The sequence below is a fragment of the Gobius niger genome (assembly GCF_951799975.1).
Source record: "Gobius niger genome assembly, chromosome: 1".
In the NCBI taxonomy this organism is placed as follows: domain Eukaryota; kingdom Metazoa; phylum Chordata; class Actinopteri; order Gobiiformes; family Gobiidae; genus Gobius; species Gobius niger.
The window spans coordinates 65241093-65262741 of record NC_136852.1 but is presented as its reverse complement, the minus strand read 5'-3'; the positions used below and the strand labels follow the sequence as shown (position 1 = coordinate 65262741).

The 21649-nt window shown below is 42.7% G+C and overlaps 2 protein-coding genes across 4 annotated transcripts; both read left to right on the top strand.

Moving 5' to 3' along the window:
• Positions 1-1333: 1333 nt before the first annotated feature.
• lzts3b (leucine zipper, putative tumor suppressor family member 3b) lies at positions 1334-10440 on the top strand. Of its 3 annotated transcripts, none has more exons than XM_079562194.1 (8): positions 1334-1704; positions 4942-5890; positions 6380-6835; positions 7042-7209; positions 7440-7568; positions 8021-8212; positions 8694-8924; positions 9287-10440. In XM_079562194.1, the coding sequence occupies exons 2-8, from the start codon at positions 5051-5053 to the stop codon at positions 10355-10357; spliced, it is 3087 nt and encodes a 1028-aa protein (XP_079418320.1). In that variant the 5' UTR covers positions 1334-1704; positions 4942-5050; the 3' UTR covers positions 10358-10440. The 3 variants fall into 3 exon arrangements, with proteins under 3 accessions (XP_079418320.1, XP_079418319.1, XP_079418321.1); XM_079562193.1 differs by having other exon boundaries at positions 1334-1746; XM_079562195.1 differs by having other exon boundaries at positions 1338-1746; positions 4942-5884.
• A 2521-nt stretch (positions 10441-12961) lies between these two features.
• ubox5 (U-box domain containing 5) lies at positions 12962-21223 on the top strand. Its single transcript, XM_079562227.1, has 7 exons — positions 12962-13081; positions 14097-14158; positions 14702-14803; positions 14891-15402; positions 18673-19154; positions 19251-19424; positions 20943-21223. The coding sequence occupies exons 2-7, from the start codon at positions 14105-14107 to the stop codon at positions 21161-21163; spliced, it is 1545 nt and encodes a 514-aa protein (XP_079418353.1). The 5' UTR covers positions 12962-13081; positions 14097-14104; the 3' UTR covers positions 21164-21223.
• The last annotated feature ends 426 nt before the right edge of the window (positions 21224-21649 follow it).

Sequence of the window (21649 nt, the reverse complement as noted above, 5' to 3'; positions counted from 1 at the left end):
TCTTTCTGAAACCAACAGGCAGAACTAATGAATTGTCACACATAAGGGAATCTTTCTGTTGATTCACTCAAAGATGTTCTTCAGCCCTGAAGGAAAGTGTGTGGAATACAGCACTATACTGCCACCTCGTGGATGCATAGGCGTATAATAACACAAGAAATCACCAACTTTTATAAAGGGGGTTGGCCATACTATGTATGAAAAAGAAGACAAAGAAAAAGGATTATTTTATTTTCGCCAAAATAAAATCATTACACAGTCTGCAACTAATCACACTTGACTAGGCTACGTAGCTTGGTAGATCACAGGATAAATCAATTAGTTTTAAGAGCGAGGTAGAACAGCCCACCCTTCATTTAGTGGTATGATATAATAATATTATCAAATGATCACACTTAGCACAGAAGAAAAATGAGTGGCTCAGTATTTTATTAACACACTCACAAATAAGGAATGATAACAAAGATTTCCCACGAGATCGGCACAAGGACAAAGACCAAAAAACAAAAAGTCAAAAACTAAACAAACACACAAGAACAAAATGACATGTTTACCTGTACAAGGACAATGACAAGCTGACAAAAACAAAGGACAAGACTCAGATGATAAATACTATAAGGCGGGACTGACAAAGACACACCCATTAGGGCGGGGGCAGGTAATCACACAGGCGGGGAAACAGGGAAGAGCAGGAAGTCTGAAACGAGAAACAAAGTAAGATTTCAAAATAAAACAGAATGACTGATATGACAAAATAACAAAATAACAAAGAGAGAACTTACCCTCTTAACCCCGGCCTTAACCGTGCACATTTTCTCCATGTTACGCTTTACCCAAATCTAAAAACGTCTTGTCTGGAGAAAGCTAAGACCACGTTGTTCCCGCGTCGTCACATTTTTGCCGCTTTTTTGCCAGGGTTTTGCCATGTGCTTGATGCGTTTTTTTTAACTGCTCTAATGCGTTTTTGTAACTTTTTTGGTTGCGTTTTCGTCCTCGTTTACGCCTCGTTTTCATTACTATTTTGGGGCTTATTTTCAAGAAGCTTGTAGAAGAAGCCAAACTGGAGAAAATTTGCTTGGTTCAGGTGGGAGTTTAACCAACACCAAACATGACACAAATAACACTAGAGGTAGATTATAGTTTCAGTGCAGATAGGCCTACGTTGATATGCATAGTTGCCTACTTTTCGCTGCTAAACACATCATCACACAAATGGCATGCACCATCATCTTGAACTCATTGAGATGTTAGGCTTGCTCTGTGTGCCATATTGCTTCTCTCAATAAGGACGGACAGCAGGTCTCCTAACTTACAACCACACAACACATTTACTACAGCAAGCACCCTCACGCCGACTACACACTTGGTGAGAATTACGTCGTCCTGCGTCCACTACTTCCTCCGTGCGCCTTTTTTTCCCACAGGACAGGAGCGCGCCAGAGCCGTGCCAAAAGGAGGCGTTTGTATCGTGAAGCCGGAGGGGCGGGGCCACTAGTGGGTGTGTGTCTCTCAGCTGATGCGCGTATCAGCCGACTCCATCATCAGCATCCGACTCTCCTGACAGCGGTCGAAGACAAGCATCCCTAATATTAGCGCCCCACGGTCCACGGCGCGTCACGTCCACGACACGACGAGGAGACAGTCAAGTGTATTTTGGTGGCTGCCATCTTACCAAGCGCCCAGCTGCCAAAAAAAAAAAAAATAGTGAGTAGTCTTTGATGATGGACAGCGAAGATGCAACAATCGGTAAATCAAAGCCTCCGCATGATACGTCGTCAATGTCAGTGACGCCAGGCTTTTGCGCGTAAACGGTTTCATTTGCCTTGTATCTTGTGTCGCTGAGGCGCCGCGTTCAGTCGTGGGCCTAGAGCCAGGAGGCGATTGTTTGGCAGCGCGGTGGATTCGAGGCTTGATGCGGGTGCTGCTAAAGCCGCCCTTGCCGAGCGAGGATGCAGAGAAAAGGGAGAGAGGCAGTCGTGAGGAGGGGAGGGGACCGGGGCAGGCACAGCAGCACATACAAAGTGGAGCACTGTATTTTACTACTACTGCTACCCAAGTGGATGTAAACCTCTAGTAAAAAGGGATGGGGAAGGGGAGGTGCACCTGCTAGCGCGGGTGCATCCATGTAGCCGTGCGTTTTAGCCTGTACCTGTATGGATGCGGAGATACGCTGGCTGAAACGAGCCGTATATGCTTTCATTTAGGCCCGTAGACATTAAAATACTGTGTGGTCTCATGTTTCAAAACCCACATGTAGCCTGAAATGTTGAGGCATGCTGGCTAAGAAAATGGTGCCTATGTAAAGCATGTGTGATCTAATGCAATAGGCTAATGTTCACTGATAAACCATGTTATTTATGGTGGCGTTAATGAGCCTGGCTATAGTGTGTGAATGGGATGATGGACTGGGCTATATAATCTGCAATACATGGGTTGAAGAAATTTCCCATACAGCATATTCTCCACTAAGTCTTAGTTCTGAATGAGAATGTGTTTAATAATTACATACATGGCCCTATCACATACCTGTTGGTGGTGCTAGCATTTGTTTTGTTGTGGTGATGAGACTGCATAGCTAAGTGTAGGCTCCAAGCTGGAAAAACAAAAAGACACTGGCTTTGTTTACGCGCTGGACAAAAATACAATGATGATTTGATTTATGGAGTCCTCAGATTATTGGGGTGACATGTGGTCATCTGGGGTGACACATACTACTAAAAGCATTTTGAATTAAAAAAAAATCACAAAGGTTTTCCATGAAATAAATCCCAGCATAGTGTGTAACGGACAGGCGATGTTAAGGCAGCTGTACATATGGCAGAACATTTTTGTTGTGAGGTCAAATCCTAGCGCTGATTATTTATTGAATTGTCTATCTTTGTTCTTCACTCTTAAATGTCAGGGGCAACGGTGGCACAGTTGGTAGAGTGGGTTGTCTGATGATCAGAGGGTTGGGGGTTCGGATCATTGTGTCCTTGGGCAAGACACTTCACCCACTCTGCGTACATTGGTGTGTGAATGGGTGACTGGTTCTGTGCTGTAAAGTGCTTTGGGCATCACGAAGGTAGGAAAGCGCTATACATGTGCTCGTCATGTAATTAGAATATCATGTTCTGTTATTCGACTTAAAATGTGAAACTAATGTATGATATAGACTCATTACATTCAAAGTGACATATGTCAAGCCTTTGTTATAATTTTGATGATTATGGCTTACACGCCATTCATAGGATATTTAAATTTTCTGGGATTTTTAATTTGGGGGTTTTACAAGCTGCGAGCCATGATAATCAAAATGATAACAAATAAAGGCTACATATCTCACTTTGCATGTAAAGAGTCTATCATATAATAGTTTCATAGTTTAAGTTGAATAACAGACGTAAATGCACTTTTTCATGATATTGTAATTATATGACGAGTCCTGGCCATAGAGGGGAACCTATTGTACATGTTTTAGTGGTAGGGGAAACCGGAGTACCCGGAGCAAACCCACGCAGACTCTGGGAGAACAGGCAAACTCCACACAAAAAGGCCCAGATGGGATTCGAACCTGGGACCTTATAGCTGTGAAGTACGAGCGCTAACCGGTTGAACCACGGTCCTTTCAGTTTCTAAACCTGTGGCGTATCCACTGGGATATTAATCTCAAGAGGCTGGAGGCGCAACCATTGTCAGTCATCTCCACCTGGTTCTGCAGGTGGGACAGATTGTGGCGAGGGGCGGGGGATTCTTCAACTTCCCTAAAATCCAAAAACTGCTCCGGCACATGAAGAATATTAACAGATCTCATTATTGGGTTATCTGATTACTCCAATAATCTGATTTTTCTGACCCTATAAACCTGGCCACTGTTACATTGTCTCGATAGCTATTGATTATTAAAGCTGTTTTAAACTTAACACTGGCTTATCCACTATATTATTTAGATGCATTATCACAATAGTAGGACAGTCATTACTAGTTGTCGTTACTGACAAATTTGATGACATCTTGCTTATGAAGACTCACCTGCTTTTTGTAACTACCGCCTACTTAAAACATGGAAGAAATGGGAAAGACAAAAAATAGGGAATACGAAATCACCAATTCACTGTATAACAATTTTTTTTCGAGACATACTGTTTAAAATTGTCATATTTTTCCACAAAACATTTCATCATTTTCATTATCACGCCATTGGTTAAAGGTTACCACAACCAGAGTGATACTGGAATACATTCTAAAGGACGTCAATGAGAAGTCTTCAATCAGACCTAATTTGTTCCTGTTTGGCTTTACAAGATGGAACAATCGTAAAACACCACCATTATTGATTCAGAGGGTAGAAAATCTTTACAGCACTCATGTCAAAGACTTACAAAACAAACTGGTCCTAAAGGATTATGTTTATTTTTTTTGTTTTTTTTTGGAGATTCAAATTCATAGCCTGCCCCAAAGAACACAATTGTAGAGTTAGGGCTACTCGACCATTAGCTTATCCTAAACAAGGGCTAAACACTTGAATAAAAACACAGATGAAATTCAGTATTTGCAACAGCTGACTACAAAGTGTGTCTAGTAACTTTACTAATGCCACTGTTAGTACTACTGCCTCTCAACCTGCACTCTCTCATAGCAGCGTGTTTCACTCATATTGGATTTAAATCATATACCCACGTCCCACGTCCACTTTAATGCCTTTATTCTTTTAAACTAGTTTATTTTGTAAGCATTCTTCCAAATTCAGGGACACCAGACCTATGAAATATTAAATATACATCACTGGCCAGGCTACTGTACTCGTGCCAGATTGACCTTTTGCAGCTTGTACCTCAGTAGGAGGACCTCTCTGGCCCTGTCTGTGGGCGGGACTCCTCTGCATTAGCACTTGTTTAACCAAATCGTCATGCAACAACATTTTTGTATAACTGCTTTCGTTGTTTCTGTGTGTTCCTCTAGTGCGTGTGCCCCCACTTCCTGCATTAGGTTGTAATGCCCCACGCCAAATGCATGTGTGACCCCCCGCAAACCTGACTCCTTGCCTCTTACCCCTGACTTTGTCCCCGCTATGGGCAGTGTTGGTAGCGGGGTGGCAGGAGAGCAGGAGTTTGCCATGAAGTCGGTGGGCACGAGGACCACCCTGCCCCGCGCCCCCCCTCTCTCTCGCCGTTGCCCCGCCGACCGCAGCTGCAGCGCTGAGCGACTCCCCCGCCTCCCGGTCAACATATCGGACGGGACGGCCTCTAGCGACGAGCGGGGCAGCGTCAGTATCGGGACGGCAACGTGCACGGAACGCCCCACCGAAACCGCCTCGACCACTAACACGGAAAGTACCATGGCCGTTCCCTCCAACAACAACCAACTGGACTGTGGGCCCACCAGGAGGGAGTGGCAGCGGGAGCGGGGCAGGGACCGAGACCGGGACAGGGACTGGGACCGGGAGAGGCTGGAGCGGGAACGGGAGAGAGAGAGGAACAGGGAGCGAGAACGGGAACGAGTGGAGAGGGAGCGGCTGGAGCGGGAGCGGGAGAGAGAACGGGAGAGGGCCAGAGAGAGGGAGCGGGAAAGGATCGAAAGGGAGAAGATCGAGAGAGAGAGGGAACGAGAGAGGGAGAGAGAGAGGGAGCGGGAGAGAGAGAGGCTGGAGAACGAGAGGATGGAGAGAGAGAGGGACAGAGAGCGGGAGAGAGAAATGAAGGCGGCGGCAGCAGCAGCAGCTATGGATGTCTGTGGGAACATAGTGTCACGAGGGGCGCAGGACAAGAGTGCAGTGATGATGAACCAGCACCAGCACAGGGAGATGTCAGCCGCCCGCAACGACGGTGACAACAACCAAGTCGGACACAACCCACCCAACCACAACCCGCCCAAGATCATGCCTGTGTCTGGAAAACTAGAGCAGGTACAGGTACAGCAAATTTAAACATTTCTACAAGGGGAAGGTTTGGACAGGACAAGAGCTGGAGTCAAATGGTTAGGGTCATCTTTATAAATTACTCAGTGGAAGCTTCATGTTTACTTCGAAGTTTCAAAGAAGACCAATGATTTGAAAACAACAAACCACTTTTGCAAAACAAGGCTTAAATAAAACACACCTATTGTCAGACAGCATAGAGTTTTTTGATTCTCAAAAGTGATTTATAAAACATCAAATGAATCATGTCTTCACCCGGCATGTGTTATTTTTGTACATAGTTTGTATTCAGTTTTATTCATAATCAAACATGATTTTATCTCATGATCACTCCATTTTGAAATACAGGGGCAGAAGTCATGTGTTCTTAAATATGCATATTGGAGCACTACATGTACAACTATGGAAGAGTTTAATTGATAGTAGACCAGTGAATTTAATTGCACATTGACAGCTCTTATGTTTTTTCTTCTTTTCTTACAGGCAATGCAGAGCAACTCGGGCCTGGTGCGTCCTTCGGCCTTCAAACCTGTTGTCCCCAAAAGTTTCCACTCCATGCAGAACCTGGTGGCCCAGGCTGGGGCCGGCAGCGAAGGGAAGTCTGAGGCAAGAGGAGAGGGCTACAGTGATGCCCGAAGCAGGAGAACCAGAGATGGTGAGGCCGGAGAGGTCCCGGAGGCTCTGCTGCTGGACCAGGACAGTCCTGTGAGGGTCGGTAGAGGAGAGGGCGGGGGGAACAATAATGAAGTGGTCCAGGGAGGGATGTCCGACTCGGGGAGAAATTCTCTGACCAGTCTGCCCACCTACGCCGGATCGGGCTCGGGCCATGGACCCCCTGCTGTTATCGGGCCTCTGAGTGCTTCCACAAGTCACATCAACAGGCTGGGTATGGTTGGGGCAGCGGCAGGCCTGGAAAAGCTGGACAAGCCGGGATACCAGGTGAGGAACACGAAAAGAAAAAAAAACTGTTATGTTGACATGAGGGGAAAGTTTGGGTCCTAATACTGTTGACTCATGCACTGATTAGTCTGCCATGTAACAGTAGAGTTATACTTCTCTGTTTGACGCATGGTCCCAACAACAAACTCTAGTGAGAAGACTTGACTTTGGTGCGTGCATTCATGGTTATAACATGTCTTTTCTAGAACGGCCTCAGTGCCTCAGACAGTGGACGCTCCTCTTCAGGAAAAAGCTCCTCGTCCTATCAGAGGTTAAGTCACCTGAGTGATGCTCCTGCCCCCTTACGCCCCTCCCCCTCCTCTGATGACATCATCCAAGACCTGGAGGATCGCCTGTGGGAAAAAGAGCAAGAGGTTTGAACCCACACAAGTTATTTTATCTTAGGGAAATAGAGGCTTTAAGGAAAACTGGCTGCTCTTTTAAAATGACAAAAGTGCTTCATGACGGTGGAAATAATACAACAACATCTGAGGAATGCTGCGAGTCAGTTTAGTTATCTGAGGAATGTACAGTACCAGGACAAACTGTCTAGATGTTCCTTGTGATGATACAGTCTCAATGAATTGCATTATGTTTTAAACAGGTGCAGCACATGCGCCGAAACCTAGACCAAAGTGAGGCCGCCATCATCCAGGTGTTTGAGGAGAAGCAGCGTGTTTGGGAGCGACAAATGGATGAGCTGAGACAGAACTATGCTTCGCGTCTGCAACAGGTGATTTCACTATCATCTACTACCTCTTTGCACAGCACCATCTTTCTAGCTCAAAGCAACACCATTTTTTTTACCAATTAACTTCACACAGCTTTATCAATGTATTTATGACGACAAATTACAGCAACAGTTTGCCACTTTTTAACAGAAATTAAGCACAAGTAAATAGACCATTGGGTTTATAATCGTTATGAGCAAAAAGATATAAACACACTCTGAAATCCCAGCTGTTTGCAAAGCCGTGGGCTCAAGGACCTAGGAAATAGTAACATCCAGAGATGAGATGACATGAAATGTATAGATAGACAGAGAGTTTACATTATTATCTAAAAATGTTATCAGTACAAACTTGTTACCCCCAACATTGGCACGCATACATTTTAAACACATCGTTAATCATAGTTTAACCTTCTGTTATGGATAACATGCTGTACTTTGTACTTTCTGTTTAGGTTACCCGGCGTGCTCAGCGCTCCCAAACGGCTCTCCAGGCCCAGATAAGCAGACTGTCCCAGGACAAAAGGCGTCTGCAAGAAGAGATGGCTGCTCTGCTCGCCCAGAGAGAAGATCTTGAGAGAAAGTGTCTGGATTACAGGAAAGAGCAGGCAGACATCTTGCCCCGTCTAGAAGAGACCAAGTGGGAGGTACATTTTGAGGGTTTCCCAGTCTGTAATGACAGAATAAAAACCCAGCGCTTTTGATAATAATAATAATTATGGTGTGGGCATACCGCTTTTGCTAAGCCCAATCCCATCAGACCTCGGAAGCTAAGCAGGGAAGGGCCTGGTCGATACTTTGGTGGGAGACCATTTGGTAACACCAGGAAGCCTAGCGAATGTAGAGAGTGAGTGAGTGGTTGGTGGTGGTCGGAGGGGCCGATGGTGCAGACTGGTTGCCTCGCTTCCGTCAGTCTACCCCTGGGCAGCTGTGGCTACAATAGTAGCTTACCACCACCAAGTATGGAGTGAATGAATAATGCAATGTAAAGCGTCTTTGAGTGTCCAGAAATGCGCTACATTGAACCGATGCATTATTATTATTATTATTATTATTATTATTATTATTTTAGTAAAAACTGACTTATTTATTATTCTAATTTGCTGACTGAGTGACGTGTTGATTTAGGTGTGTCAGAAAGCAGGGGAGATCTCCCTGCTGAAGCAACAGCTGAGAGAAAGCCAGGCCGAGGTGACCCAGCGGGCAGGAGAGATGGTGGCTCTGAGGGGCCAGCTGAAAGAGCTCAATGCCCAGCTGAGAGAGAGGGAGGAGACCATGCTTGGTCTCAAGGACTCCTACAGCACCAAGAGCCTCGAGCTGGAGAAGTGTGAGAACGAGCTGCGCAGGACTCTTTCTGAGGTAATGCTTTCACTATTGTCATAGAATTTTGTTCTCCACAGTAACAAAAGTGTAACAGAAACAATGCATTTTATTATTTAATGTGTGCCTACATACAAAGTACACACAAATTTAATGGAAACCTCTTTAAGCAACTATTTCTTCTTAATTCTTGAGGGAGCGAAAATGCAATTTAAATAAAAGCAAATCAATCTGAAGCATTTAACCTGCAGATCAATCAATAGTCAAGATGAGACCTCGTTACTATTTTAATTTCAATACAGAAACATGCTGTGAAAATAATGAAATTACACTTTTAGCTTATATATTATGAAAACTACGTCACAATGTTTTTGAAGGTACACTGGTTGATTCTTTTACAGGTGTCTGTCCTCCGGGAAAAGCTGGGTGTGTTTGAAGCCGAGGTGCTGAGTTTGAAGCGGGCTCTGAGTGATGTGAGTAGAGGCACAGAAGTGGTTGTGAGCCCTAACCTAGCTGCTGCAGGACTATTACCTCCCTGGGGGATGGTACACTGCCCGCGAAACCCCACTGAGGCCTCCACCAGTGCTCTCGCGCCCACCTCCGACACGCTGCTCAGCCTCCAGAGCGACGAGGCCAAAGCCCAACGGCAGGAGGCCCAGCGGCAGGAGCGGCAGCAGCGTGAAGAAGCACAATGGCGCCAAGACGCTCATATTCCCCCAGACCTGCGCCCCGATATCCAAGGCCGACCTGAGGCTCAGCTTAGGCAGGATGCCCATCTTAGGCATGAAGCCCAAATCCGTCAGGAGGCCCAACTGCGTCAGGAGGCCCAGCTCCGCCACGAGGCACAACTGCGTCAGGAGGCCCAGCTCCGCCATGAGGCCCACTTAAACCAAGAGGCACAGCTAAGACAGGAGGTGCACCAGGCCCAGCGTGATGGTCACTGGGATGAGGCGGGGGAGCTACGCAGACAACTCGAACAACTTCAGTCTGTGCTCCGTTTAGAGAGGCAGCAGCGGGAACGCCAGGCCCTCAACTTTGACCAGGAGCGTCACACGTGGCAGGACGAGAAGGAGCGTGTGCTGAAATACCAGGCTCAGCTGCAGCTCAGTTACGTGGAAACACTGCAGAAGAACCAAGCTTTGGAGAAACGTATGACCCAACTAGGAGCCAAATCCACTACAACCTCTACTACTTCTACAACGACTACTACAACCACAACAACATCCCCCACCTCCACAAATTCTCCCCCTCCGTCTCTCACCCTGTCTCCCGTGTCCTCCCAGCTTCCCTCCACTCTGCCGGGTCTGCCGGGTCTGCCGGGTTTGCCGGGTCTGCCGGGTCTGCCAGGTCCCATCTCTCTTACCCTCTCCCCGCCCTGTGAAGATCAGAAGGCCCCTCCGTCCCTCCACCACCTTGCACCTCCCTGGGCGGGACCATCTCGTCTGGAGAGGATAGAATCTACTGAAATATAAAGACATTATCCAAGTCCAGTTGAAAACACAGAATACATGACACAAAACCTCTTTGGCATTATATGACAACACCCAATCCAAATCAAGTATTGTGAAAAGATTGTGTAGCTGTTACCAACAATAGGTTGTGATGCATTCAAAGAATCAAGGATTTTTCAACCTCCGAAGCAGCCTTTCGCTAACTAATTGCACATTGAAGTTAATCAGTGTTTGTGAAACGTGTGCCACACTGATGAATAGGGAAAAACATAATGTCAAATGACAATGTTTTCGATTAAAGCACTAAGACAGGGTCATTTAATGCCCGTGTTATAAAAGGACCAAGACAATCAGGGATATTGTCAAAAATGATCAACACCAATAATATTACGCGCTATTTATTAATTGTAAGTCTGTGTCACTGGTTATGTACTAAAGTAGAATTAGTGCTCAGAGTGTGTTATGTAAACATTTTTGGCCAGAGAGCGCCTTACACCATTTTCCAGCAAGTATATGATAATAACAGGTGCTGGGACTATGTGGAAAAAAAAAAATAACAAGTGTGAAAATCATTATTTTAGTGCTTTAATTGTACAACTGGAACAGGTTATTGCACATGCTTGGGCTATTTCTGTTCAATTTTGCTTGATATTTTCCTGATCATTTCATGCACAAGGTCCAACATGCATGAAAACTGAAACACGTCATTGAAACAGATAGAGTTTATATATTTTGTACAAAACAAAAGATAATCAAATTCCAAATGAATAGGAAAAAAAAAAAAATAGCGGGGGAAAGTTAAAACATGTTTCAGCTTTAGCCATGCATCGACTGACATACACCACTAGAGGTCGTTAGAGATTTTTCATATTGCCCCAACTAAAACAAACAGGGAAAATGTGCAATGACCATAAAAGGAAGCACACAAATTTCATTATTACTTTATTTTGTCATTCACATGGTGCATTTATAGCCAAGTAATGTGAGATAGTAGTCCCCAAAGTTTAAAAGAATTTTATAGAATGTATGATACAGTAGACAGAAATACTTATAATAGCTCTAGATTGTAAATGTATGAGAGATGAGTGCGCGCGGGTGTGCGTGTGTGTATAGCCTACATATGAAGAGCTTCAGCTTATGAGATTGATGATAGAGGGAATAGTGGCAATAGAGCAAGTGCAGGCATATCAAAGGGGTTTGGGAATGGGAGGGGCTTTACAAAACAAACGATGGCAACGACAGTGAGACGAAAGAATGAACACTGAGTCTGCATATCCTTCTGGAAAACTCTTAATTCTGTATAGTTCATTTAAATCAAGTAGGGGAGAGGAAGGTTTATGTTTAATTTTTAAGTTGAACCTCTTTCAACAGAGTATTCAGGCTAACTGCACTATGTAGTGTCCTACACACAAGTTTGGATGTACAGTAGACTCAGATGTGAATATCATGGCTTTTATATGTGTTGTTTATGCCAGCATACAAAGATGTTGCTCAAAAATATTAACTTATCTCTAAGGTATTATATAGTATCATCTTTATTACCATTATTATATTATAGTGAAATGAAAGAAAAAATACGTGCCATATGAGCTTTTCTTTATGTGTGTGTTTTTTTTAACTGTAGATAGCCAGTTGGCCTATCATAATGGTGCAATCATAGCAACCTTGTCCAAAAATAATGTTGCTTTTAATGTAGTAGACAAATGTAGTTTAAGTATTGCATTGTTTAGAGAACAAAATGCTACCACTTTTATACATGTTTTTAGAATTATTGTTTGCCTTTCTGTTTCTAGTACCGTTTTGGCTTAATTAATGAACCATTCCTTTGTTTGGCAGACCTAATAATAAAGATGTGAATAATTGAAGACTTAAGTATTTATTTTATCTTTGTATGTCTCTTTTACTCTTTTAGGTGCATATGACACATTAGACATTTGTTCCTAAAACATAGTTAACACAATTAAGATTTTGCACACAAAAAATAGCCAGCTTTCTTTAGTTTGACCATTTTTACATTGTTTATAGTTTCAATTCCTCATTACATAACATAACATTACATAAAGTGTTTCCCTCTTATACTACTTCAGGGCAGAAAAAGTAAAAATCTAAGTGATGTGTATTTAAACTGTGTGTATACCTTATTGGACACTGACAGGAAGTGACATAGAAAGAGGCAAACCATTTTAAATTGAACCATTTTATGTCAAGGGGAAGTAAACGAGTGAGTCTGCTTTGGAAGTTTACCTCTTCAATGTCACTTCCTGTCAGTAGCTTAAAAATGCAAATAAAAATAACTTTTCTGCCCAACATTTTTTAATTAAAATTTGCCGCTTCACTGAAATAAATGGTTAATTATTACTTGCAACTGATGTTATCCATCTAAATAAGTCATATTTTTAAAAGCATGTCATATGCACTTTAATCTCTCTAGCTCTCAATCAATTTATCCATATTTTTTATTTATTTTACATTTTTTATTATTTATTTATTTACTGCTGCACAAAAATTGACTTCCCATATCTATTATCTTTATGTATAGAGCTTTAGACGATTTTCCAGTATTGATGTTTGTCCTGGTCAAGCTTCCGTAGCCAACTGCTATGCTAACTGCTAAGATGTTGTTAGCATCTAAGGTTTTGATCATAGCTATATCCTTTGCTGGCCGCTTATTATAAAAGTCTGTAAAGCTGTGTCTGTTTGGTGTGCGCGTATGTGAAGATGTCCGAGCATTGAGCAAAAGAACAAGTAAGTATTTGCTTTATTAAATAGCCTGTATTTAGAGGCTACTCCCAAGACTATAGGAAATATTCTTACAAGCATGCATGTTAGAGTTGTTAAGAGGCACTAAAGTTATCCACTCAAAGCTTCACAGCCACTGGGTTATTGCAACTGTGCTCAAAAATGTAACAAACAAAACGATAAATGATTGTAATATATTATCATTGTGTGACCAGTAGGTGTCTTCATCCACAATGCTATGTGTTTAACCTCTTAACCCCCGCCTTAACCGAGCCATTGTCTCCAGTTCAGCTTTACCCAAATCTCAAAGTTAACAGCTTCGTTTCGGCCAGTGTGACGCCTCATTTGAAATCTAAGAACTACAAAACTGATCTGAGAGGATCTTTTTTTTCCATTGATCTTCTGTTACTCTTATGTTGCTCTTTTGTTGCATATTTGACGTTTTTTATGTCCCTTTTATTAATGCGTTTTTGTCACTTTTTCTGTTGCTCTTTTGTGGCTTTTTCGTCACACATTTTTGTCACTTTTTTAATCACTTTTTCGTCATTTTTTTGCTGCTCGTTTGTTGTGTTTTCCTCCTTGTTCTTGGCTCATTTTTGTTTCTATTTTGACGCTTTTTTTTCCGAGAAGCTTTTAGATTTGGGTAAAGCCAGACTGGAGTAAATGCACTCAGTTAAGGCGGGGGTTAAGAGGTTAATAGTCAATGCAATAAAGCACAATTTGAGGCACATTCATTTAGTTTAGTTTAGTTTATTCCACAATTTCGCACATACAATCAGGAATTTGTTTATTTTGGTTGGGGCCAAAATAATCACTTTCCAATGAGCCCACACGTTTATTTATATGTTTTACCCTTTCACACCCCATGACTCATTGAACATCTTTAATTGAACTGTCAGTGAATAATGCTGAAGGTCAAAGTTGGTTAAGAGCAAAACAACTGTGAAGGATCTTCGGCCTTGACACTAACCATAGGTGACACAGAAAACATATCGAAAGTGATTAATTTGTGTCTTTTCAGATTGAAGAATGGTTGTCAACCTCTGTCTCCATCCGTTCCACACTTCCATTCACTGCAGCAAGGTACATAGCTATTTACAAGACGGAAAAAGCAAGTAAACATTGGGAAAAGAAGTTAGGATTTTATACTTTCACGAACTAAAGAGGCGGAGGTGGAGGACATCGAGATGTACAAATAGTAAAGGTACAGAGACTCGTGTGGGAGACTGAACGACAAAGCTGACCTTGTCATTCTTTTTTTTTTTTTCATGGCGTTTTGTAATCTTTTGTGTTATTTCCGTATACATCGATTGAGTAGTGACGTTCTTGTAGCGTTTTTCATGTAGAAATATGGCCAGGTGAGAAAAGGCAACAATTTGTTCTTTTGTTTTCTGGTTTTAATCAGCTACGTGAGACAAGACATTTGTTTTTTTGTTTGAGAAGGGCTAATGTCAAAATTTTAAAAAGTAGAGGATTGCCAGTTCAGAGTGTTCTGTCACAGTCTGATTTAAAAACTGCCCTACAACAACATGATTTGATGTTGTTTTGATTCATACCAGTTTTTACAGATTTGAAGTTGAATGTGGCTGAAAAATGAGCAATGTGTATCATTTAAATTTGTTTCAGCTGTGTGCAGATGGATACGACGTCACAAACCTTGTGTCGGCGGACCCTGCCGTGAGGAGGCGGGGTTTCAAACTGGAATACTTCCTGCGTCCTCCTCTTCAGGTGTCTTTTTGTTTTGTATTTCCATTAAAATCCAAACAAACTGAGGTTGGAGTCATCAGCAGTTGTTGATATGTACTTTTCTTCCAGGTGACTCTGACGTTTGCTTTCAAGGTGGAGATTTGCAGAGTGGATGCGGAGCTGTGGCCCTGGGGAATGGATCGAGGACAGGCGTGCAAAAAACTTGAAATCAGCACCTGCTCTGAGTCTAATTCTGACTTCAAAGTAGTGGGGCGTTGTGAACTGAGGGAGGAAACCAAAGTTTGTTTCTCACATTTGCATTTTAGGCCTCGACCTCCGTTTCAGCACCCGCCTCCTCCGCTGCCTGCCAACTGTCGCAATGAGGATCTGTGGAGCAGGGGGGTACAGTCTTTAGGCGCCGTCACACAGCTGCGTGTGGCTCTGCCCTTTGGAGGGGCTGCTTCTGCTCTAGGACTCAAATCCTTGTCCGTGTGGGGTCAACCAGCTAGATGTTGTCCTGCAGAACAAGTGGAGAAAATCCAAAAAGCTCATGAGGCCAGCGTTAGACCGACACCAGCCCCTGTATCTGCCTCTGCTCTCTGTCCACCTAAACTCAAAAGAAAAGCACCAACATCTCAAAGGTATAAGCTAATTAATTATGCTGATCCTTATGTATATTTATATATGAAGATTTCTTTATTTATTCTCTATGAAAAAGGCCGTACTGTATATGATTGTGCTCAAGTCATGTATTAACTGACCTGGCAGGGGTTGGTGGGTAAATCTCAGCTCCCCTCGTCCGCTTTGCCTATGTATGAGTGTGGGGCAGGGGTCACAACCCCTTGCTTCAGGGGCATCAAGTACTTCTGAGGGTACAAAGCCTATTTGAAAACTTAAAAAAAAAAAAAAAAGTAAAGACTTAAAGATATAGTAAAGTGGGCCATACCACCTTGTGAATGCCTGATTTCATCAGAGCTCTGAAGCTAAGGAGGGAAAGGCCTTGTTAGAACATGGGAATAGTACAAGGTTGCTTGGATGAGTGTGGTTGTTGCAGGGTCAGTTGGCATAATGTGTAGTAGAGCTTCAGTCAGTATATCCCAAGGCCAGCTGTGGCTCCTCATAGCTTACACTGTGTATGGGGGAATCAATAATTGTCTTTTGTGAAGCTTTTGAGTCGGTGAAAGGTGGTTACAAATAAGTTCTCTTCCCCTCAGCCACACTCCTTAATTGTTGAATATTAACTATATAATCTCCCAAATTTATACTTTTAAACAAATAGGGAGTCAAAAGAACAGAAACATCTGCAACTCCACTCATCTGATTGTTAAAGGTGAATGATTATAATTGTTGAAAAAGTCCCGAGCGCTCCTGAGCAAGAGCCTGAGGGTCCCTCGCTCGTGGGCATAGGATTGGTGACCCCTGATGTGATGTGTGTGTGTGAATGAGTGGTGGTGGATATTGACAGCCATGATTATGTCAATGTCAATTTTATTTATAAAGCACATTTAAAAACAACCATTGTCGACCAAAGTGCTGTACAAGAACAGTAACAATATGTACAATAAACACAATAAAAGTTAAACACAGGTAATATATAAAGGCACAAACTGTATCTGGTCTACATGGAACCGAAGGCCAAGGCAAAAAGATGAGTTTTTAATTTGGTTTTAAACTCCTCTACAGACTGAGCCGAGCGCACATGTAGAGGAAGGCTGTTCCAAAGTTTAGGGGCCGCCACTGAGAAGGCTCGGTCACCTCTGGACACACGCTTGGATTTAGGAACAGACAAAAGAAGCTGGTCAGCAGACCTCAGAGCTCTGGAAGGACAGTAGAGCTGCAGCAGTTCTGACAGATACTGAGGTGCCAGCGAATTTAGGCATTTAAAAACAATCAGCAGAATTTTAAACTTGATGCGAAAGGGAACTGGAAGCCAATGTAAGGAGGACAGAATGGGAGTGATGTGCTCCCATTTTCTTGTGCCGGTCAGCAGGCGGGCTGCGGCATTTTGGACTCCCTGCAGGCGCTGGAGGGATATAAGGTCCAGCCCTGTGTAAAGGGAGTTACAATAATCCAACCTTGAAGTGATGAAGGCGTGTATCGCCTTTTCTAAGTCTTTTTTTGGCAAGTAGGCCTTAATTTTCGCAAGAAGTCTTAGTTGGAAGTAGCTGGCTTTTACAACTGATCCAATGTGTTTTTCAAATTTGAAGCAAGTATCAAAAGTCACCCCAAGATTTTTAACAGTGGGGCGGATAAAGGAAACAAGAGGCCCAATAACACTGTCGGTCTTTAGGTTTGACAGGGGGTTGCAACTTCCGAATACCGCTATCTCTGTTTTGGTTTTGTTCAGAGACAGGAAGTTTGAATTTAGCCAAGACTGGACGTCACTCAGGCAGTTTGTCAAGGTTGTTAAGGAGGTTTTACTGGTGTCGACTGTAATTGGCAAATATATTTGAATATCATCTGCAAAGCAGTGATAGGAAACATTATGCTTTTGGAAAATAGAACCCAGTGGCAACATATATAAGGCAAAGAGGATTGGACCCAAAATGGATCCCTGAGGGACCCCACAGCTAAGGGGGGACACAGTGGACGAGAACTCTCCCAAGTGCACAGAGAACATTCTGTCAGAAAGGTACGAGCGGAACCACTGGAGGGCTGTACCCTTGATGCCTACGCACAACTCCAGACGAGATAAAAGTATTTTGTGGTCAACAGTGTCAAATGCAGCGGTAAGGTCAAGAAGAACAAGAACCGCTGATTTACCACTGTCCACAGCTAAAAGCAGATCATTAAAAACCTTTAAAAGGGCAGTTTCAGTGCTGTGTTTTGTTTTAAAACCGGACTGAAATTTCTCCCCAATCCCATTAAAATCAAGATATGACTGAAGTTGAATATAAACAACTTTCTCCAAGATCTTTGACAAATAGGAGAGTTTAGAAATAGGCCTAAAATTAGACAAAGCATTGGGGTCAAGATTATGTTTTTTGAGTAGCGGCTGAACGACTGCATGTTTGAATACAGCAGGGACCGAACCGGTCATCAATGAAGAATTAATTATTTTCACAATACAAGGTCCAATTACTTCAATAACCTCCTTTAAAAGATGAGGTGGGATAGTGTCCATAGGACAGGAGGAAGGTCTCAGATGCTTCACAATTTCAGTCACGCACAAAGTGGACACTTGCTCAAAATTCTCAAGAACAGAACAGCACATAGGAACAACAGCAGCATCACAATCACTGGTAGATGGGGATGGCCTGACAGCTGACACTTTGTTATTAAAATAATTTTGAAAATCTTCACAAAGTTCAACAGAAGGTACAACACTATTGGGCTCACATGGATTTAAAAGAGATGATTAGGACTGTTACGATAAATACTATATCGACTTATCGTTCAATAAAAAAACAGATAAACAATCATTTTTTGGGTCGATATTTATCGTCTATACATTTATTAGCATTTCCTTCCATTCTTTCCATGTAAAACTTTGATTTTTCACTGAAGGTTCAATATATTTCATGTTTATTGCAGCTTTTTATGCCTGAGAGTTGACGGTATCTAGTATCGTTAGAGTCAATAATATTGTTTATCGCAACATTTTCCTGCCTCAGTATATCGAACTTCAAATTAGTTATTGTGACAGGCCTAGCCATGATTCTGTCATTCCATCCCAGGGCAGCCATGGCTTCAGATATAGCTACCACCATGGTCTGTAGAGATTGAATGAGTAATGTATGAGTTACAGCTTTGAGTATCTGTTAAAAACCCTACATAAGAAAATATAAGATATACTTCACCATAACTTTGTCATTAATCATCACTATTACTTTAAACTTATCTACCATATTTATTTGTCCGTCTGTCCAATTTTCAATTTTCAAAACATTTACTGTTGTACCTTTTTTTAGTTTTTCAGTGCCAGAGGAATTCCTTGACCCCATCACCCAGGAGGTGATGGTTCTGCCCATGCTCCTGCCTGGTGGCGTGTCGGTGGACCACAGTACTCTGGACGAATACCAGAAAAGAGAAGCCACTTGGGCCCGGGCCCCGAATGATCCCTTCACCGGTGTGCCATTCAGCGCCTCCTCTCAGCCTCTGCCCAACCCCCAGCTCAAGAGCCGCATCGACCACTTTCTCCTGCAGAGTGGCCTGCCTGGCAAAGAAGGCAGGTTAGGAAGGCAAGCTGAAGGGAAAGATCCACAGCCTTCAAGACTTGTTTCCGAGGTTGATACAGGAGCTAATAACACCAGTCAAACTAAAATAAGCACTTTGAACTGTGAACAAGCAAGAAAACGAGACTTTACTGTGTATGCATGTATTAACGCTCCAGAAGATAGTCCAGAGAGTCAACGACCTCAGGAAAAAAAACTAAGAACTAACCAAGTATTAGGTGAGTGTTGCCTAAACTTTAATATAATACTTACAGTGGGTTCAGAAAGTTAATGGTGGCAAAAAATTATGTATTATTTGTGTGTTCCTTCTTTAGAGGCCACATGCAGCTCCCATGAACAGCGGTTGTCAGCCAGTCTAGATGAAGCTCTTTCCTCTGCCCTCCAAGGAAGACCCTCTTTCACATCCAACCTGTCTCTGGACAACCGTCTGGGCACTAAGTCACTTCAGTTGAATCAACACAGACAGACAGAAGGAACATCAAGCACCGGTATCAGCTGTACATTATATACTGTATATAAGGCCTATTATATGTTCATATGACATCGATTTCCCACACAAACGGCTCATTCTCAGCTTCCATCATGCTCTGAGTGACAGACCTTCTGAGCTCATGGCTTTTCATGAGTCTGTGAACTTAGAAATCTTGTAACAGTCCAGCTTGCAGTTTAAAGAGACTATACGGAGTTAAAAAAAAATGTTAAAATTATGCATTTTCCTCCCCCTACATGTTATCAGAAATGTCCTAATGTTTAGAATGAGCCCAGACCTATTCACCACAACTGCCTCTAAAATCCTGCACTGTCACTCAAAAAGTTGTTACTTCGGTCCGAAGTGCCATCATGCACGAGCTTAATATAGAACCTGCAGTTACGCACTTACACCTGAGGTGGCAATAGTATGAGTATAAACATTACCAACTTGCATCTAGTCCCTTTAAGGTGACATGAATCATGTTAAAATTGAAATCTTGCACTAGGCCCATGTGTTATTTACTTGATTGCTAATGTAAAAAAAACTAAATAAAATTAGAGCAGTCAATATTTTTACAAAGCTGAGGCAAAAGCTCGGCTTGTAGAGCGTTCGTCTACTGATCCAAACGTTGGTGGTTGGATCACAGTTCTCACCAGTGCATTGTGTCAATGTGTCCTTGGGCAAGACAAGACCCTTTTCACCCCTTGTTTCATGTGTCTGTGCGCATTGGCGTGTGAATGGGTGAAAAGTTCCTTGATGAAGACCTCTTTGATTCCCCAGTGTAGGTAGAAAAGCGGCATATAAATGTAACCATTTACCATTTCCGTGGCCAAAAAGGTATGGCAAGCCCTGGACTAAGTAATTGATTTAGTTGTTCAGGGCAGTGCACATATATGCGGAAAAAACCAAAACATTTTTAAAGTCTGAGCTCTTTTCTAAAATAGCACCAAATCTGGTATTAACAAAACTAATTGACGTCTAAAAACATATATATTTTTTCTAAAACCAAGTTGAGTATCAAAAGTATTGCAATACATGGTTTCCAATACACGTATCACTACAAAAATCTATTGCAATATAATGCTTGTGTGTCATGTACTTTTGTTTTTCTGAACATATGTTACTACTGAATCGTAAAACAGTTTTATGCTCAAACAGTTACTCAGTACTCACTGTACTCAAGTAGCATTTTCCCCAGGTATATTTTTTTACTTCTTCTTGAGTACAATTATTTAAAGGTAAGGTTACTTCATTGAGTAAATAATCTAAAAATTCTATACCCACCTCTGCAAGTATCTGAGCACACCCGAATGACAGGCCGAGTGGAAGCCAGAATAGTCAAACTAAACACCATTTTCCCAGTGCAAAGCTAAACAATGCTTCTATCTGAGTTGGAGCTGTACATGTTGGGAGAAAATCACCTTGTAATAACACGGACAAGGCGTTCTCTCTGCTGTGTTCAGTAAAGGACATTCTTGTAACCAGCGCCAACTTGTGTTGCATCTTATTTTGATCATTTGTTTTCTTTCCCCAGCAAAGAAGTCATGCTCTGGCTGTTCCTGCTCCCTCTCCGTCTACGCCGCACCCTCCTCTCCGATCTACCGCCTCACATGTGGACATTTTCTCTGCCGCTCCTGTTTACAGAAGCCTTGCAAACCCTTAAACACCCACTCACCCCCAGCCTCTGCTCACGTCTCCTGCCCCGCCTGTCAGAGCACCACCCTGCGGAGTGACATTATACGGGTGCATCAATGACATACCTTGAATTACAGACGAGGCAAACACAACAAGGAAGAATATAAAATTGATTATATTGAAATAATATGTTTTCGTCTGATCCAAAACTGTTGATCGTAGCCTTATAATGACCAAAGTTGACGAAAGGACATGGATTGAATGAGCCCTGGGATCATTAAAGGAAAGAACGAAAGAAACACCTCTGCTCTATGTCTTCAGCTTTTCAGAGAAGATTGAAGAATCGTAGCCTTGGTACAGTCGCCCTTATAAGGACATTTTGTGGCTGTACAAAGAAAAGGGTTGGAGGACGGCGGCACTAAGAGCAAGAGGGCGCAGAGAATGAAAGTGGAAATTAGGTTGACCAAGGCTGTATGTCTTTTGTACGGGCACAGACAGAGTGCTCCGACGACTCTTTTTAGCTCATTGATGGCCAAATGACGAACATAACTTAACGTGTAATTTATCAAACACATTGGTACTGTTTGTTTAGGGTGTATTTTCAAC